The sequence below is a fragment of the Anser anser genome (assembly GCF_964211835.1).
Source record: "Anser anser genome assembly, chromosome: 2".
Taxonomy (NCBI): domain Eukaryota; kingdom Metazoa; phylum Chordata; class Aves; order Anseriformes; family Anatidae; genus Anser; species Anser anser.
The window spans coordinates 4,100,202-4,120,524 of record NC_139721.1 but is presented as its reverse complement, the minus strand read 5'-3'; the positions used below and the strand labels follow the sequence as shown (position 1 = coordinate 4,120,524).

At 45.7% G+C, this 20,323-nt stretch overlaps 2 protein-coding genes across 14 annotated transcripts in view; one reads left to right on the top strand and one right to left on the bottom strand.

Moving 5' to 3' along the window:
- The window catches only part of DENND3 (DENN domain containing 3), a 45,477-nt gene extending 28,919 nt beyond the window's left edge, over positions 1-16,558 (top strand). For 2 of the 6 annotated variants that reach the window (XM_083823792.1, XM_083823793.1), the window contains 5 exons: positions 1,248-1,408; positions 2,620-2,753; positions 3,519-3,634; positions 3,766-3,903; positions 6,395-16,558. In XM_083823792.1, the coding sequence (XP_083679918.1) occupies positions 1,248-1,408; positions 2,620-2,753; positions 3,519-3,634; positions 3,766-3,903; positions 6,395-6,595 (750 nt within the window). In that variant the 3' untranslated portion in view covers positions 6,596-16,558. The remainder of the gene's footprint in view (positions 1-1,247; positions 1,409-2,619; positions 2,754-3,518; positions 3,635-3,765; positions 3,904-6,394) is intronic. The other 4 variants (XR_014579546.1, XR_014579547.1, XR_014579548.1 and 1 more) reach the window with 4 other exon arrangements.
- The window catches only part of SLC45A4 (solute carrier family 45 member 4), an 82,233-nt gene continuing 73,051 nt past the window's right edge, over positions 11,142-20,323 (bottom strand). For all 8 annotated transcript variants that reach the window (XM_083823801.1, XM_083823800.1, XM_083823796.1 and 5 more), the window contains 4 exons: positions 18,994-20,069; positions 18,796-18,895; positions 17,773-17,984; positions 11,142-16,971 (listed from right to left, as the gene is read on the bottom strand). In XM_083823801.1, coding sequence (XP_083679927.1) covers positions 16,609-16,971; positions 17,773-17,984; positions 18,796-18,895; positions 18,994-20,069 — 1,751 coding nt within the window. In that variant the 3' untranslated portion in view covers positions 11,142-16,608. The remainder of the gene's footprint in view (positions 16,972-17,772; positions 17,985-18,795; positions 18,896-18,993; positions 20,070-20,323) is intronic.

Sequence of the window (20,323 nt, the reverse complement as noted above, 5' to 3'; positions counted from 1 at the left end):
TGCTGCTTCAGCTTGCTTTTCCTGTTGCTAGAACCTGTGTGACCCTGAATCGTGGGCTAGGCCACGCTGTTACTCATTAAAAGTTGTGGGAGGACATCCAAGTTGCTTGTGCTACGGTCAGCTTGGAGAAAGGGAAGCTTTTAAGGAAAAGGGAGAGGAGAGGAAATGGATTTATGCTGAAACAACTCAACTGGTAGGAAGTGATGGAATGAGTGTTGGTCAGGTGTGCTGGGCTAGTGGCGTGGGCTCTTGGGGCAGGGAGGCTGCTTTGAAACAGCTTGAGTGGAGAGAATCTACATAAAGAGAAGCTGAGGAGAGCCTGAAGAGTACACAGAAAGTCACCTGCGCTGAAGAACTGGAAACAGGTGCAAGGAAACCAGTGGATGATTTCGTAAGAGAGAACAGTCAAAAAGAAGATGACTCTAACAACAGATTAAGGAGATGCTTGACTTGAAACAAGTAACTTTAAAGGGAGAGGATAACAACAGGGAGAGCTAAATCAGGTTTGGGACTGAGTGAAAAATGTGCAGAAGAAAGCAAACAAGCAGCAAAGGATTTGGGCAGGGGACTTGCATGGAAGTTGAGAAACATCTTTGTGGATAAATGTAGGAGAAAGGGAAAAGTAAAGCTGGTGGTGAGGGGCTGGGGGTGGAGGAAAAGTAGAAAAAAGTAGAGAAAAAGTAGAAAAAAGTAGAAAAGTAGAAATTTAGGGGAGGAGTTGGATGGCAGCATGTTCTGGAGAAGAGGAGGGAAGTTTGGAACTAATGGGACTTGGGAGGGAGAGAAATTAAAAGTTTCTGAATGGGGGAAGGATGTTCCAGAGACCGTAGTGATATTTTCAGAGGCACCACTTCTAACTAAAGTGGGAAGTATGTTTATATCAGATGGCTAGTGCAGCTTCTAATCCAGAGGACAGAAATACACTAACCTCTGTGGTTTCCCCTGGCACCATCTGTAACTTTTACTTTGTGTAAGCCAGGAAACACGGCTTTGAGTCAATAACCAAGATACATTATTAATCCTAATTACTGAAGGTTAAACTCGGCAGAGATCTGTCCCTTCTCTCTCTCTTCTTTCTTTCTCTCTCCCCTCTTCTCCAGCAGAGCAAGGGATAGAATACTGGAGTGCTGAGTCTTGATCTTGTTACAGTTTTATGGTAATTACTGTAACTCTTAATGCACCATTTTTCCATGTTACATTCAAAAGTGTTCTTCTGAATTGTATTTAATCCTGCTTTTTCTCCCCAGACTTGTATGGTGATGGTAGAACAGAGTCAAGTGTGGATCGGCTCTCAAGACTCCATTATTTATATAATCAACACCCACAGCATGTCGTGTAATAAGCAGCTAAATGATCATCGTTCTGATATTACAGACATCGTTGTGGAGAAGAAGAACGGGATACCCAGGTATATCTAATTACACTGTTTTCTTCTTAAAATACGTTTACAATCAAAAGTGAAAGACTGGAAGAGTTGTGGATGTAAGGAGAATCTTCCTGTGGTTAAATAAAAAGCCATTTTACGTAGCTAGAAAAGTATTCCTCAGTCTGGGCAACTTCAGCCTGCAGTGAGCAGAGGACCAGTTAAATGTCTAAGTGACGCAATGTGGTGCCTTAATTATTCGACTGAAGCAAAACCAAAAAATTAACTTTGCTCGAGGAAAAAGAGCGTAGAGGAAACCAGTGGCTGATTTTCTGAGATGTTGGAAGGAAAGAGCCTTACAGAGAGATCTGGACACATTAGGGGGCTGGGCAGTCACCAACTATTTGAAGTTTAACAAGAGCAAGGGTCAGATTCTGCACCTGGGAAGGGGCTACCATGAATATATGTACAAACTGGGGGATGAGATGCCGGTGAGCAGCCCCTCAGAAAGGGATTTGGGGATGTGGTCAATGACAAGCTGAATGTGTCAAAAATCTTAATCAAAAGTCCTAACAGGCAACAATGTTCAGGAGGATTATGGGGGATGTTTTTGTTGCACTTAACTCCTCAAGCATGATGTAATCGATGCTCTAGTTCACTTTGAGGTCTGAATTATACTGCAGCGTTTCAAGTGATACAAAGTCTTTAGAGTATGGTCTTAGAAGAAGACAAAAATATATCTCTGTGCTGGAATACTTCAGTTCCAAGAGGAGACAAGCAGCTTGAAAGATGGATGCTTGGCTGCAAAACTGTTGGTTGCTTAAATACGCTTTCACTACAAGGATTGAATTGGATGCTTCAGAATGGGATCCCAAGCCCTTGTGACGAGCAAAGTGCCTACACAAAACGCAGCTGTCTAGAGCCAGCTACGTAGGGTGTAGTGAGGGAAGGAGGAAAGTGTAGGTCTTTCCTTAGGCATCTTGGTGGGAATAGGATGATGGGATGGACGTGCTCTTGTTCTTTCAAGGCTCTGGTCACTGTTTCAAATAATTGAACGAGGCTGAGCGTTCACTGCTAACATGATTTGTGTCTGGCTTTGAAGCCCCTTGGGCTTCCAGTCTATGAAGTGAAAAATGTTAATTTGGCTTAGTGTAAAATATGCTATTTCGCCAGTAAGCCTCTTCTGTTTATGAATTCTGCTTTGAACATGAATGCACACTGTGCTATTATTATTAATTTTTTGTCTGTACCAACAGTGAAGCATACTCGAGCAGCTTAGATGGAACGGTGATTGCTTGGAACATCAGCACTCTGAAAGTTAACCGTGCGTTTCAGCTGCCCTGCCAGAACCTCACTTCCATCAAACTTCATAACGACCAGCTGTGGTGCTGTAAGTTCATTACTCAAACAATTAACCTTTTTTTTTTTTTAATCTTCAGACAATACGCTGTTTTATTAGGCAGAACAACCCATTAATCTCAAACACTGACTTTTCTGTATGTGATATTCTTTCCACTTGGTCTGTTTAAGCAGTCTTCAGCAGGTGAGGCTTCCAAAACACTTACATAGTTGGATCTTTCCTAAAGGTATTGCCCCTGCTGCAGGATATGACTTCTCGCTACACCCTGTTTGTCTGCTCTTCCCTGTAAATTGGAATGGAAAGCTTTGAGAAAGCCCTTTTAAAGTCTAGAGTGGCAATGATGTTTGCAAATTGCATTTGATGTTTTGGCTAGATTTTGTGTTATTGGTCTGATTTGGTAATCCTCACACCTGCCTTCTGGCCCCGAACCTGTCAGCCCCTCTGCAGAAGTCTAGATGAATAAAGGCAGGATTTATGTTTGGGTAAAGGATTATCTCCTAATACTCCTTTAGATCTCCTAATGTAAAGGAGTTTGTTTTTTTTCCCCTCATTGTTTTTGGACTCTTAACAGGTGTTTGTGCTGCAGAATAGTAACCAGAGTTTAGAGAAAGGACAGATGTAAAAAATAGGTACTGTAAAAAAAGAGGAAGAAGAACCTCAAAGATTTCACTGTTGACTTGGGAAACAAGACAGCTGTTAGATGCATCTGTTTTATTTTGCCTGCTTTCCCCGTGGTTTGTGGCTGTGGAAGAAGCAGGCACTTCTGCTAACAGTGCTTTCTCTTTCATATTGGAGGTACTGGAAGTTGCATACTCGTAATGTCAACTTACGAATTTCGACTACAGATGAAAATTGATTATCACCTGAAGGATTTGCGTTCGTATTTCCTCTGCTTCCAGCTCTTTCCTGAGGTATTAAATTTAAATTGTTAGTCATGCTGTCTCCATACCACGTTATGTGGTGGTACAGACGAAAATATAGTTATTTCTCACGTTATGCTTCCTGTCAGCAGTGCTGTTAAACACGACTTTCTGTCCTTTAGAGAAACGAAGTGTGGGCATCTTACTCAGGGAGCAGTGACCTGTATATTTGGAACACCAAAGACTTCACAAGCATGCCCCAAAAAATTCATCTTCAGGATTGCTCTGAGATTACCTGTATGATACAAGTTAAAAACCAGGTGAGAGACATTTGGGCTGTTCTTACTTGTGGAATTCTTTACTAAAGTTTTGTTTGTTCGCAACTCTCTTGGGCTGTTAGCTACTTTGCAGGGTGTCTGCACATGTGCTGCTTTGAAACATTAATTCTCCTTTGAAATCAGAGCACAACACAACTAACTGCTATGACCGTACCCCAAAATGTGTGTCATCAGTGATTAAATGCATGGTGGCTGTTAGTAGCCATTAACGTTTTCAGAGAACTGTAGAAACTGGAAGTTTAGGTCCCTTGATATTTAATCTAAAGGCTCCTGCAACTGAGCCTTGGAAAAGGTTAATAGACAAGCAGTAAATGCCAATTAGCATGCCTAGCTTTGTAGACGACCTTTTTCTTGTTTAGTTACCGCATGTGTAACTCGACAGAGACCAGTGGAGCTAACAGCTTCCACCTAGCTCTCCTGTGTCCCTGCCACTTCTGGCTTCAGGCTGCGTACCTGCTGTTTGAGTAGCGTCAGCAGCTGTAGTAGTGATACCACACGGACAGGTTTACGTTTAACTCACAAATAAATGGCTAATATATATCTATTGGAGGAAAAAAGCTTCCCCCCCTCAGATTTTCCATACTGCCTTCCTGTAAAATGACTTTTTTTTCACGAGTGCCTCATGAAGCAGGGAAGCTTTCTGTGCCCTTGGCTCCATTTGTGATCCGAAATGAGAAAAGCTGACCTGTAAATTAGAGGGTTGTTTGGAAAGCCAAAGTAATTAAGCTCTCTCTTATTCTACTTAGAACTTTGCTCCTTTTCTCTTTTGCTCATTCCTCACTCAACTCCACCTTAACTAACATTGACTTAAAAGAAACAACTGGAAAATATCCCTGCGTGATCCATCTCCTGACCCCGAGTGTTCAATACACCATCTTCCGGCCTGCCTCTGTTGTCCGAGCTTGTCGTCGTGCCCGGAGCACCCACGCTCCTCTTCCTCACGGCACTGCAGTTAGGAGAATTAACTTGTCGCCTGGTAAAGGCTAACAACGTATTGTTGGGGTTCTCTGCCGCAGGCTTGCTTTTAGGTGCTTTAATTAAAAACAAGCCATGCTCTTTCTGTAAGTCCAACCATCAGCCAACACTACAAGTCCACCTCCAAACCATGTCCCTAAGCACCACATCCACACGTCTCTCAAATACCTCCAGGGACGGGGACTCCACCACTTCCCTGCAGCCTGCCCCAGTGCCTCAGCACTCTTTACAAGGAAATCCTTACTGGTGGTGAGCATTAATACACAACGGGGAGTGCTTACCTCGTGCAAAGCTGTGCACAGCACTGCTACGGCTGTTTTGTACCGGGTTGGAGCACGTACATCTGACCCTGCATTCTGGGCCTGACAGAGGCAATAACAACGCAAGGAATTTACAAGGACCCGCTCTCTACCTTCAGTCTGCTCCCCTTAAACTCACTCACCGTCCCTGGGTCTCGTTTAGGGGTACTAAACAAAAAAAAAAGGGTATACCTCTTCCTCAGTTTTATCTATTTTTGGATCCGATTTCTGTAAATCTGATTCCATCCTGAATTTGCTGGTTCTGCAGCTTCCTGTAGCAGCAGGTTCCAGAAATTCACTGACAGCTGTCTAAAGAGAAGTGCTTTCTTCTGCATGAAACTAAACTCTTTCTGGTTTCCACATGGGTCCCTTACTTCTCTAGTTGTGGGATTTGTTGAAAAGTAGTTCTACATTCTCCTTCTACATTCTCATCTGCACTCTTGTGATCTTTTTTTTTTTTTTTTGTAAACCTTAATCTGATCTCTCCTTAGCTGCCTTCTCTCCAGACTAAGGAGTCCTGGCTTTTTTAATCTTCATTTATGACAGCAGCACGTTGTCCTTGATAGGTTTAGTTACCCTTCCCTGGATCTTCTGTGTCCTTGCGCTGCGTGACCAGAACTACTCGTAGCACTCAAGATGGGAGCAGGCTGAGGTTTATGCAGCAGTGAAATGACCCCTTCTGTCTGCGCCGTGTCTGTGGAACCAAAGACAAGTCAAGAGCTTCTTGAAGAATCAAAATCCTTGCACTCCATTCCGTCCGCACGGGCACTAACACTCTCCTGGACCTCCAGCAGGACACTGAGGCCGTTTTCCCTCTTACAGAAGCCCAGCTGACTTGCTCCCAATAGATAATCTTAAAAAATATTGTGTATTAATGCTCACCACCAGTAGGAATTTCTTCATTTACTCAGTGATCGTATTCTCTGTGGTGATCTCTGCTGTCTTTCCAGGGATGGAAGTCAGACTTGTTAGTCCGATTATTTTGTTTTTCCTAACGATACTCTTCAGGACCCCTTTCTTTGTAGGGGAAGCCGTGAACTCCAACAAATACATCTAAAGGAGATTCTCAGTGTTCCCTTCTTCCAGCTTAGCAAGAGAGAACCCTCGCTTTATTGTCATGGCAAGCAAAACACCTGTCTCGACTGTGTTCTAGAACAAAATATAACACAAAATATTGTTTTGTTATATTTTTCTTCCAGTTGTGGGTCGGCAGCAGCGGAACATCACAAGGCAAAACCAAAGGGAAGATCTACGTGATCAGCGCTGAGAAGAAGACCGTGGAGAAAGAGTTGGTTGGTCACGCCGACACAGTAAGGGCACTTTGCTCGGCAGAGGACAGATACGTCCTCAGTGGTGCTGGAAAGGAGGAAGGGAAAATTGCAATTTGGAAGGTTGAATAGTTCAGCTTTTCAAAACACGTCTGCCTGGGCTGGAAGAAGTGAAGTCCTCAGGCTTTGTTTACTGTAGCATTTTGCATCTATTTCAACCACCCGTCAGTGTTATTTTTGTATTTATTGAGTTATTTTTAGGAGCTACATTGTTGTAGAAAATCAGACCAGAAGTGAATCTCTCCTTGCACCTTGTATTGCACCTGCACGTTTGATAAAGAAATGGAAATGTGAATAGCGGGGCCGCTGGCTTTAAACTTACCCTATTTTGGTGTGAAGGATCAGAGCTGGAGGCCAGACCCTGTGATGCAGGCTGCACTGAGTCAGCCAAAGCTAGCGGAGGATAAGCTCGGTGACTCCACAGGAGCTCGTCCTCAGCGATGCATGGACTACCTTAAAAACAAACAAACAAATGTCTTTACAGCCTGTAATAGCTGGAAACGTTCACTGGAGGGAAAAGGAGGAAAAAAAAAAAAAGAAAAAACACAAAACGACAACACAGAACCCCATCCCTCCAAAAAAACAGCGAGACCCCAAACAAAACACCCAAATGTGTTTGATTTATTGAGTTACTGTAAATGCCCGGTACCTTCCTGAACCAGCAGATTTAGGCGGGAGGACTGTCTGTTACCACGTCTGTATATTTATGGTGCTGTTATTTAAAAGGTAGGTACAGGCAGGCTCTCCCTGGTAGCACTGAAAGCTTCCTGCTGGTAAAGCGAGATACTTGGGTAGTCTCCGTAACGTTTTACTTCTTAAACCTGTTCTTCCTGTAAAAACAATGCAGTTGAGACTCGTAACACTTTGTGAAACTGATTTTTTTTTTGAAGCACTTAATACATGCAGCAGTTTATTATTACTAGTTTATTGAAAGAAAGTATCTTATACTTTCTTTTGGAGGCAACCTTTTTAGTTGCTGTGCAGACAAATCCCTGCCAGCCCTCTCTTCAGTCACCATTTCTGTAAGCAGAGGAGCTGCTGTTATTTAATGGAGAACCTGCTTAATTTAATTTATTTTAAAGTTCTGCAAAGTCATCAAACTACTCCTCAGTTACTGGAGTGGGCACCATCAGATTGCAGTCTAAGGGATTCTTTCAAGCAGCATTCCCTGATCTCTTCCTGAGTTTGGTTTTTTTTTTTTCCCATTGGTAACAAAATCATCTTCAAGTAAAACAAATCTTTGCAGAATAATTTTATTTGTATCAGTAAAGTGGAATACAATATTTAAATTATTGTAAATAGAAGGAAAAAATGGGCTGCTACTTTTTTAAAAAATGTAAACTGAAGTGTAAACTACTGGAAATGTACTTCATGTAATACTTCTGACTCTTTCAATGTACTGACAAAAGGTTTTGTCATGTGATGGCAATTGTAATTTTATCTTTTTAGTATATTTTTTTTCAATTTAAGAATATTAAACACTATATTGATACTCCAGGCTGTCTTTATATCTTGTTCTTTTTCCTGTGTAACGTGGTACATGATACAAGAATGATTTTTAGCATTGACTTGCATCGTCTCTGTGCGTTACGGACAAGAGCTGCCTGCATTCCCCTCTACATATTCTCCTTCCTAAAAACAGCTTCTGCTGCTCATGTGCCCTTTGTTGAGCCCCTCATCTGTAACTTTCAGGTTCCTTATTTCCTCCCCAGGCACTGGCCTGGCTGCTGGGGGTAAGTGACATGAATTATTTACTGAATTAAAAGGTTTCTGTGTACGAAGGCACACGAGCTGCTAGTGCAATTCTCAGTTGTGGAGATGGCCCCAGCTCCAGCAACCTGCCTGGCATTGCCTGTGCTCTCACCCCTGCAGGACTCTAAACCTGGTTTTGCTTCTCAGCTGGTCCACACCCAACTTATCTAAATGTCCGATGGCAAAAATACTTTCATGCCAGTAAATTCTCTAACTGATCGCAGAGTCCAGTGTATTTGTTGAACAGCAGCATGGCTTACTGACTCGATGTCTCCTTTTCCAAGCACCGCTCTCTTTGCCGCCCTCCGTTGCTACGGCTGCTGAACGCAGGCTTGTAGGAAAGCGGTTTAACACAGTGGGCAAAACCACGAGTTGCCCAGATCCTTCTGGAAAAATCAGCCCTCCCCAGGAGCAGCAGCAGTGTCAATTCAGCTGACTTGCAGCACAATGCCACGTCACCTTCTCTCTCCTGGTGCGGTGAGAAAGCTCAGGTATGTGTTTTCTTACTATTTCTGATTTGCTCCAGCACTGCGGTCATGGAGGTGAACCTGCACGACCAAGGCTCTGGGATTTTGCTTGGTTTTCGGCCTGCTTGTTCTTGTAGTGATGGGGGGGAAGGCTCAGGGAGAGGGGCCCTCAGCCCCAGTTATCCTCAGAGCTGCTCTTTGCCACGACGCGTGTCGGTGGTGGGCAGCCCCCGCTGGACCTGCTGACTGATGCTGCCCCTCAGTTTGCGTGGGCTTTGCTCATCCCTCGCCCGCTGTTTCACCCTGGGGGAAGCTGTTTGAGGTGAGACCGCCTTCTGGCTGCGTTCACGTAACGCTCAACACCGCGTTGGCCCTTAGTGCTAAAATGCTTGGTTTTTGTAAACCTTTTGCTTAGCCTTCCAAGTCAAAAGCAGATTGCTTTTGATCAGGGGTTCAAAACAAGCTGCCAAGCAGTGGGGAGAGTTTTACGTTCTACCTGAGATTGTCTTCTCCTCAAAACAGCGTTTAGAGGTTGCTACACTAAGTTTTATAAGTATTTATAAATAAATTATTGCTCAACCAGAAAGAGGTGCTGCATCCTGTATTACAGACGGGTGATATTTCTGTTTTCACTTGCCCAGAGAGGCTTTGGCTCCTCGCTGCCTGTCTCCGTTCAGCTTAACACCGAGTAACTGCCTGCCCGAGGGGACACGGAGGCCTTCTGAGCTCTAGGATGCCCCTTTGAGGAGCAGCGATGCAGCAGGGACCTGTCTGAGCGCACTCAGTGGCTCTTTAGCCCTGTGTTGAGCTGCTGCTGGGGCTGGTCAGCTGTGACGTGAAGCCTTCAAGCTCGGTTCGCCCCCACCCCGAGCTGTCCTGTGCCACCTCTTCTACCTCTTGGAAATGTTCCCCGTTTCTTGGCAGCCGGCTGCAGACCAAGGTTTAACTTTTGGGCTGTCCCGTCCTGCAGTTGATTAGTCAAGCCGAGGGATGGCAGCATCTGCTTCTGGAAGTAACCCACAGGAACTGCGGAGAGGGGAGCTGCCTGGAAAGCCGCTCCGGCTCGTGCTGGCTGCGATTTCGCCGATGGGGCTGTGCAGTGAGGAAACGGCCTCGGCCTAGGCCCTGTTCCCTACCGAGTGACCCCTTTCTGTCACTTTCTGGAGTGAAAAAAGCAGAAACCGTCACCTCACCGCTGCCGTGGCTTGCTTACCTCTGTCTTCTCCGCATCATTTCAGCTGCTGTGCCCCTCCGGGTGCCTGAGGAGCCCGCTTGCCTTTCCAGCATCCCCGCCACGACCTCCTGAGGACGCAACACGCCTCGTGGCGGCTGTCTGGCTGCACGGCTTTGCTGTGGATCCTGTCTGTGAGCAGCTCAGAGGCCATTTGGGGGCTGAGGATAAGGTAGGGCGTGCTGGATGGACGCTGCAGGGTTCCCTGCAGGCACCTGGCTTTCCCCACTGCCCACCACCCTTGGCCCCAGGTTTTGGCCCGCTTTTTCCTGCTGTAACTCGCTGCTCATCGCTGCAGCGCCTTTAGGGCCTGGTCCCTGCTGGGTGGCTCCCCCCGCCCCTTTTTGGTGCCCCGAGCCCCCCTCCTCCCTTTGACGCACCCTTGCCCCCACACCGTGAGACACCCACGAGGCTGAGTTTGTTTCTTTGCTGCTTTCGCCTCCCTTTGGCCTCCTCGGTTTTAATGACAGCAGGAGAGGACAGGGAGGGAGGACGAAAATGAACCAAGCGCTCCACGGGCATCACGTTTTTCTGAGCTGCTGCTGCTGCTCCTGGAGAAGTTCCTTCAGGAGAAGCCACAGACCGAATCCATCAAGTAAACTGCTGGGAATCCAAGTGGGAAAGCTGACATCTTCGTGCTGCAGGTTTAACCCTGCCAGCCGGCGTATGTCATCTGAGACGGACGTCCCTCCAGCGTTCCCCTATTGTCACCCGCAGAGCACGAGGGATTAATTAGCTTGGATGCGAGCTGTGGTTTTTGGAGGCTGCTTATGGTTGGTTTCAGAGTAAAGCCTGACCCTTTTTCCTGCAGAAACGATCCCATTCCCCCCTGGGCCGAGGGTCTCACACCACAGTAAAGCGGAGGAGAGGCTGCCGTGCAGGTAAAGGAGGGAGGAAGCTGTCCCTGAACTCCTCTGCCCTTGCAGTGCTCTCAGCACTGGCATTTGCTGGCTTAGCAGGTGGCTGCCGCCCCTCGCCTTTGCCTGGGAATGCAAAGCATTGAGAGCAACCAGCAAAAAAAACCAGGCGTGCACCTCTCCCAGGCTTCAGCACGTTGCTCTTCCGTGTGTATTCCCTTCCTCCTGCACCCAAACGTGAACGGTGTCACAGAAAAAGTGCCCCCACCCGAGCCCCCTACAAACAACGCAGGACCGCGAGCCCCAAACTCTTACTGAAATGTTTATTAAGATCGAACTTCAGAACAACGGATTGGAACACAACGTCTCGTGAAGTAGAATATCTCTAAATTGAATTTTTTTTTTGTTTTCTATGCATAAATGAAAAAAAATCGAGATTATACAAAAAGAACAGAAAGTGCAGAACACAATAAAACAGTTCTCATGCAACAAATCTTTTTGTTTTTTGACCTTAAAACAGAAAGTAAGCTCAACAGTGTAGAAATAAAAAACATACATACATTATGCCGTCTATGCACTCAAACATTCATCTGTGACATTACTTTTCTTTATCCCTTTTTCCTCATAAAACTTAACATTATGTGTTTAACACATGCTTATAAACATTGCTAAACTCAGCAAGAGCTATTATAGTGCCCCAACTTAATAAGTTGATAAAAAAGTAGTTGTCATATGGCCAGTTCACAAAGGAACTAAATATTCTCTTTTTATTTTTTTCCGCTATGAGATGCCTATATGCAGCTTTCTATTAATATGAGGCATTTAAAAGAAGCTGGTCATTTGGCTACCAAAAGGGCTTAGTGTTCATGTTACATCAGAAAGAAAATCATCATCGGGAACTGCCAATGTGGTAAGAGAGAAGTCTCCCTGGTTTTGGGGCTGTTTACTACAATTTGGCTACCGCTGAGGATTGAATAGGTGCAGGCGATGCCTGGCTGAGCAAGGCAGCGCTCCTAGAGCTCCACCCACAGCTCCGAAATTTCTGAAACTTCTGAAATTTCAGAACAACGTGGCAGAGCATGCCGAAGGGAACCCGTGTCCAGGCTTTTCTGTAAAGCTTTAGCAGGTCACAGCTGCACCAAAAGCCTTGTGATTTGAGAAGAAGTTTGAATTTGAGAAGAAATTTGAAAATACTCTCTTTTTTGGGGGGGGAAATATTTGCCAGTAAAGTGCCGTAATTTCATTCAGTGTCAGAGTGCCCGTGTTTCCCTGTGCGAGGCTGAAAGCCTGAGCCCCTTGGTTATTATCTAACACCATTTCTAACTGGCCAGGCTGCTGAGCTCCAAAACAAAACGGCGGCTGGCAGCTGAGCTGCTGCAGCTCGCCTCTGCGCAGCGCTTGTTCTGGATGCAACATGAGAAACAGAAAACTTTGGGTAGCTCCCCTGGTTAAAATGACCACTTTCAACGCGCTTTACAAACGTTCAGCTTTGTCGTTTAAGAATAACAGCTAGAGGACTCTCTGTAACCATAAAAGTTTCTGCAAAGAAAAATAAAATTTGGTATTTCTTCTACACAGTCATTAACAACATTTCTGTGCAACATTTGGTGTTCATTAACATTTATTTGGCCTATGAAAAGGAAACGAGGACAAAACAGCTGCAAAGAAAACCAACTTCTCTTTCACAATAGATACTTCAGATGCCGAAGCTGCTACATGTGCTTGGAATATCATGCAGGAGTTTACTTAGTGATTTAAATAAGATATATACGTACAGCTGAGCTCGTCGCGCAGCAGGCAAGGACGAGGGAAAACCTGGAAGAACTCAGTTGAAAACCTTGCTGAGTAGAGCGACGAAGAGCACAACCACCCACGGTATTTTGGCCCGACCGGTGTGTATATGCAGGCACACACACGCCGACACATGCACGCACGCACTCACCTAAAAAAAACCTCTCGGGGATCGAACTAGAATTCATCGCAGAGACTGAACCGGCGTCGCCTTGGGCTCCCGAGGCAAGGGGAGAAGGACAGCGCGTGTTTCAGGGAGCGCTAACCTCTGCTGGATTTACTGGCTTCCTCCCTCCTGATGATGAACAACCCACATCTTTCCGTGACTGCTTATTGCCAGCGCTCGCAAACGACCAGAGCCGTGTTCTGAAAAGGCTATGTAGGTAATAAATCTCTATGAACGTCATCTAACCAGCAGGAAGGGAAACATTCCGAAGAAATTATTGCTTCTGGAATCTCAAATCGCCAGCCGCGAACAGTTCAGACCCGACTGGACTCTTGCGATAACCCAGCGGTGCAAAACCCTTGCTACGCCTTGCTGAGCGGATCGGTTTGAGCTTCCCTGCCTCCCCGTAGATATTCCTACCCGTGCAGCTCACCGACCACAGAGTCCTCACGAAACGCTCGAGAAACTGAGAGCTAACGGTGCCTGATGCTGAGGTGTTACAGGTCAGAAAGACCGCAGCAAAATCCATTACAATTGTTTACAGTATAGAGCAACTCGGAAGGAAAACACTGCACCTCAGACGACTGCATGAAGGTCCTAGGACACGGAGCGTGCGGGATGAGCTCGTACAGTAATACCCGCAAACAAAAAATGACACTATCACCAGGAATTAAAAAAAAGCCCCCTCAACTCTCTCTTCCGCAATAAAGACATAAAATCATACTAGTTTACCTTTAATTGTGACAAAACCCATCTTTTCTGTATCAAAATAAAGGTAAGGGACACATCTAGACACAAACGAGTGCCCGCTCTACCCTGAGCAGTGCCGGGGCTAGGAAGAAAACTCTCATAAATTCCAGAAAAAGCATTACTCTGAAAGACGTCAGAAACCATCGCTGGCGAGCGTGCTGGAAGTCAGCGCGGTGGTTTCACGGGCTGGCCGAGGTACAGAAGGAGATACTTTGGCAGGGGCTGCCCCCAGTTAATTCTTCTGGCAATACTACAAATACTTCAGCCTGTTTACAATGGATAATTATTTCCTTTGGCTTTAGAGGGCAGTGAAATAGAGCTTCCTGCTACAAAGCGGTGTGCGTATTCATGCGTTGTGAACGGTAATTAAAGAACCCCATAAACAATCCCAAATCTGCCTTTTAACGTCCGATTCTTTGAAACGAGGCTCAGCAAAACGCTGGCTGGGACAAACTGGCCCTGCTCTGCCTGCGACCGAACCCCCCTGGGCTGGAAATGTCGTTCTCCCCCCTCACTGCTTGCCCCGACTGAGAAAGCTAAATAAAAGCGCGTGACCTCACCCCCCGAAAACTGTTTTGCGTTCCCTCTGCAGGACGTGCAGCGAGAGGGAGCTTCAGCATCTCCCTGTCGGACCTCGGTGAGCTCGGCCGCGCTGTGAAAGAAATCCTGGCTTACAAAGGTGCTGCGTGGAGCAACGCCGGGCTGAAGCTACATTCACAATCACCGAAACCGCGACTTTGCGGGGAAACGGGGTAAGGCTGGCACTGACCAGAAGATGCAGGTTTTCAAAGTGTAGAAGAACGTTTTGAGAAATAGAGACTGAAATAAGGAGTACTCGACAGTGTTCACTGAACCAAAAGCAGAATCTTCAAGAAGTTTTAAAAATAAAATATTAAAGCCACTTTAAAACGTCTAACTCAGTTTGTATTTTACACGAATGCCAGTTATAGGGTGAAATACAACACGCATCTCTGTTATATAGGAATATCACCAGAATATATTAAATGTAATTGAGATGATAAAATTCACGGCAGAAGTTCAGTTAAAGTGTTTCTCACAACTGATTTCTTCAGCAAGGTCTCGTATTTTTCAGTAGTACTATTCCCCTGTCCGAACACAGTTCACAGTATGTGTTCTGAATAAAAAAAAAAAAAACTTAAAGAAAAAAAAAGACTTTTTTTGAGACATTTGAAAAAAAAATAGAAGTCCTGTGCGATTACATGTACTTAGTGCTCGGCGATTTCGCCAGCCTGAAAACGACATCGTCACCCTGGACAGCATAAGGACGTCGGCACCGACCGAAAGCCTTCAGCTGAAAACCACACCGTATGCCACCGGGAATTCGTCAGCGATGCCAGCCAAGACCGCACGTCGACTTCCAATATACCGAAACATCCATTTCTTAAATACATCGACAATTCAAGTAATTTATTAAAAACTGCTTCTCATTTGGAAATATATACTTTTTTTCTTTTGACTGACTATATTGGAGCATGATTTCCACATGCATTTTTAAAGTACTGTAGTATAAGAAGTTTGAGGCAGCAGGAATCTTACGACGAGCTGTGTGATTTGTCTGTTTAGCACACGCATTGACTGCAGCCTGTAGGTCCATGCGAAAATGGGTAAATAGCATCACAAACACTTCTCAGAAGACGACAGATGGAAGTTTGGGTTCTGAAGCTGCTTTAAATGGCTGCCGGATCTCCGAGCTTTGTCTGCCCATGGACTGGGGAACTGCCAGCGATCCAAATCAGGTTTTAAATCGGATTAGCACAACTCTTTTAAGCTCTTCACAGCAAATGTCTTTGCACTGCAGCTACGTCCTGAATCAAGGAAGGGGGCACGGAGGTTGCGCTGACGGAACTGGTACAGCAGCTCGGGAGAGCTCCAGCCTACAAGTCCTCCGACACACGGACTGGAACAGCAACACATGCTAGTGGATTGGATTTTAAGGCCTAAAAACTGTTTCCGACACAGATTTTTTACACAACCAGACTATGCCATGAAGTTACAGAGGTAGGCCTTCGTTGTTGTACTGACACTGTGCCCTTACCCCGGCTGCTGCGTTCCCAGCCGGGAGGTTAAAGGATCAGAAAAAGTGCAATTAAGCAACGGCTTTCCTTTCCCCACGAGCGAGAATTCGCACGCCCCATCCCACGAAGCTGACCCCAGGGACACCCTCCCCCACGGCAGCTCCACCCAGAGACGATCAGCTTTAAACGCCAAGAACACCGCGGAGCTCACCGGCACACGAAACTCCCAGCGAGAAATTGTCACGGCGTATTCCAATGACATTCATAAAGCGCAGCACTCGTGACAAAAACCTGCGAGTGCCGACCACCTCTCCCAGCCGCTATGGTTCACATCACGCACCCAACGCCACCCGCCTGGGACAAGCAGCAGACGTGGGGGTAGTTGTTGAACAGCATGACTAAAAGGACTCACAGCAGTTTCTCAGAAACCGCAGCAATTGCTTTTTTTTTTTTTCTTCTTGAAAATAAAACTATTCTGTAGTAATTGCACTAACGAAAATATGAAATCTAAAATTAATGTTAAAGAACTGTAGCTGTCAGACCAATAATACGCTCCTGAAAAAAACTGATCAAGGTGTCTAAGCGTTTGGTTCAGCTACTGCACTAGTGAAATCTGAAATGTTCAGACAAAAAAACGGCAAGAGACTATAAGTCGAGATAGCTTCCATTTTCAGTTAGTTTAAAAACAGCCGAAAACTTAATTTTTCTAAGTGCTAATCGTATACACTGTGAGTCTCATGCAGATTAATACAACTTATTTGAAACCTAAATGTATTCGCAATAAAAAGTGTTCAGAAATGACATTTCTAAGTTGTAGAGAAAGCAATTAGCATCATAGCTACCTGTTCAAACCTATATTAAGGACTACAGAATTTCATTTACATTTTTGCATGAAACTGCCTTTTCTTCTGCAACTTTAGCTACAAGTAGTGAAGATCCTAATTTGTTTTCCTGGGAAAAAAAAAAAAAAAAAAAAAGAAAGAGTTCTTGATCCTGCACCTGCACTCCCTGGAATGTGGTGAACAAGCGGCGGCCTCACACGGCTGACTCGCTCTCCAGCTCCGACGCGGCGGTGCCCTTGCGCGTGAGCTTCAGTACGGTCGGCTTCTCCGCGCTCGTGCTGCTGCCCTCGGTGGTCTCCGGAGGACCCAGTCCTTTCTGCTCTTCCTTCGGCTCTTCGTTGACTTCGGGGTATATCACCAAGAAGGTGGCTGTCAAAAACCCCAGGAAGGATCCCACCGAAGCCACCATGGGAATGACTCTGACCGTGCCAACCAGATCCACCACGCCGCCAAGGGCGGAGGCCACGAGGATCTGGGAGATGTAAACCTGACACGACAGAATAGCACAGTCTATGCCAAATCCTCGCTTGGAGTTCCCAGGGCTGTGGTGAATGTACTGGGAAAATACAAGAAACACGTCAGGAGGTAAAGCAAAGCAGGAAATCAAATATTTAAAGACTGGTATCTTCCTCAAATATCTCATCCATGTGGTCAACTTTAGGCCATGTCCAAAGCAACAAATTCCTTATCTCCTTATCAAAGCCTCCTCATCTTACCCCGAGGTAGGTATTTACTGTGGCACTCCTAGCGTGACTTTGGCTCCAGGATTACCTTTCGTAAAAAAAAAATCTACATGGAACCGTTGCTGAAAATTATTTCTGTGATTTTAAAAAGGAATCTCCCTTCCAATCCCAGCACAGAAACGTGTTACGATAAATAATCCTCGTGTAATCTGTAATCCAAATGTCACAGTGCTAAAAACCAGGCAGTAGAGCTGTTCTCATTTCCAGCAGCATCAGTTTGCCTTACATCTCCCCAGACTGCAGGTCCAGACTCACCTCAAGATCTAAGACTGCCAGGAACCTAACTAATGCTACCCTAAGAGCGGCAACCACCATGTATATAATAAAATACTCCAATTACTATTTTCTCTCTCTTTATCTACCACGTGCACGCAAATCCTTTCATATTTCAGCACAGGATAAAGCAATCGTGACCCCACTGAGCCCACTTCACGTTAAATTCCACCTGACCTAAGGAGCAGCTCTTGCTGTTTGCTATCAAGGATGAATCCCTGCTTTTGCACATGTCCCATCAAAGCAGGTATCTCAAATAACTGGATCTGGTAAATCTCCTTTGTCACTTTGATCTTCGGAGAAGCGTGAATGCTCCACCTTGATCAAAGTATTCCACATACCTCTTTAATATCATGGTATTGTCCCAGAAGCGCATAGGGGCAGTAGGAGATACTCATGGAGACTATTCCCATCGTGCTGATCATTATCATGGTGACGTACACGTTGGGGAACATAGCCATCACTGCAGTGCCAAGAGAAAAACCCAGTGTGCCCAGGATGTAGATCACCTTTATGCTAAGGTCGTAGTTGTCCAAGTATTTCTGCAACAAGGCTGCAAAGATCAAGAACAAAACAAACACCAGCTTACTTGGTGAGGTTTTATGGTATTGACACGGCCGTGGCAGCTTGATATGCTGTTTAGGATTTGGATGCTCACGGCATATTTGGCAAGGCTTAGCATCGCTGCTCAGCCCTCACTGGGAAAAGGACGCATTGCTGCTTCAGAGAGGAACTAATGAGCTCAGGGACTTGCCTAAAGCCCTGCTACAAGTCTGCAGCAGAATTCAATAACGTGAAACTCAATCATACCACGGTCCACTCTGTGGAAGTCCATTCATTAATGTTATCTATTTATTAAACGTCATCGATGCAACCGTACCCTGAGCACAGAGCTGTTTCTAATACAAGCGCATTTGCTAGATGAAATGATCAGGTGATTGAAGTTTTCAGCCGTATTTCAGTTTGTGTTCAGACACAAGCCACCTGCCTGAACTTCGATTTGACACGTCTCAACAAAGAGGCAGCCCCATGGTACTGAGCGGTGCAGGTGTGCCTGCACGTGGGGTGTAAAAGGCAGGATTTAAGTCTGTCAGAAGCTCTCAATTTCAGAGCCTGTATTCCAAGCCTACATTGTCACGAGAAAGCAAGAAAGAGACTTTCAGAAATATGTAATTTTCATTTTAAAACAGTCTTTGGAAAACCCTTTTTATGTATGCTTGAATCTTCTAACAAGCAAAATTTTAGTTTCCTGATGAGTAGCTAAATGCCATTTAATGCTTCAGATACTAACTGAAGCAAAACCATTTTTATCTTGCAGTACATCGATGAGGTGCATTGCAGTGTCTGGTTGTGCAGTCTCTTACCTGAACAAACGGCAGCAGTAGCAGCATAAATCACCAGTCCCCAGCACCCCATCTGAACTCCCGCGTTGTAGGCATGTAACTCCGTTGAATTGGAAGGGGCCTGCACCAAACGCAAATACAAAGACATTTTCTTTTGATGAGCACACCTCAGAAACCATCAGCTCCAAGCAGGTCTGCAAACGGCAACTCCTCTCTTACCTTTGGATCGCCCTGAAAGATGACCTGGCCCATGAAATCCGTGTAGAACACAGCTTCAGCGATGATCGAGAACCACGTTAAGAGGTGACAAACGCACAGTCTCAGCAGCTCCTTTGGCATCTTCAGCATCGACAACCACAAGAGCCTGACAGTGGTTTCAGTTTCCCCCTCCTCGCTCTCGGTGTCTCCGCTTGAGTTTGTCGTGCCGCTCTGGTTCCTGTGCCGGTACCTCTGCCGCTGCCGCTTCTGCATGTCGTAGATGTCGTTCATGCTGCGCGAGGACTTTATCAAGACGATGGCGTTGGCTCGACGGAAGCGATAGCGGTGAGAGCCGATTTTGCCGTAGTAGGAGAAGGTGTAGGAGGGCTGCCGGTAGAACATGTGCCTCCGCCTCCGCATGGAGTTGGAAGTGCTGGACTGCTTCATGCCTATTTGAGCGTGGCCGTTGAGGAACTCTTTTCGTAGGGAGCCGTTCACGTTTGGGACTTTGTCTTCATTTAAGCGATTATCAAGCAACATTTCCTCCTCCTTCTCGTTGTCCCTGAGGAAAGGAGACAGGTGGTTCAGTTTGGACTTCATCATCTCTTGGCTGGTGTTGTGGGGAGTGTTTGGATACGAAGCGTCCTGAAAAATGGAGGGTTCGATGTCATGCAGGAAGAGCAGCTCTGATTCGATTTCCAAAGTGGCGTCGGGCATGTGCAGCACGGAGTCGCTCTTACTCCTCACAATGTTCACCTCAAGGAACTCCATGTTGAGATCGTGCTCGGACTGAACCTCGTCGTGGAACATCGAGGCTCCGTACGGCTCCTCCTCGCTGATCACATTCAGCCGATTCAGAGGGGGGAGGCTGCCGCTGAATTTGACACTAGAGAGGGTGTCTCCTTCGTCGTCAATCCTGTCCTGCTGAGGGTTATATTGCTCTTCTTCAATGCTAAAAAGGTGGAGAGCAACGGAGACCGAGAAAATGATGGCTGCGAAGAAGAAAAGGACTTGCTCTTGAGATTTAAAAATAACACCCAAGAAGGTCTGTGTCCAGTCCAGCCCTCCTAACATATAACCGATTGCTCCTCCGAGGCCTGTGGGAGACAAAACGGAGTTATGTCAATATGCACGGCCAAAAAAGCACACTAAACATGACAGACAAGTGGCTTAAATCAGACAACTTCAACAAAATTTAAATGAAAATTTCTTTGGTTTTTGGTTCACAATGTAACAAAATGACAGATAGGGCTATTTCTTTGGTAAAATGCCTTCTTTGGGACACATGGATATACTCTAGCTCTGGACAACCTGCGGGCTGCAGGACTAATTTCTGCTGCCCTTACAGTTT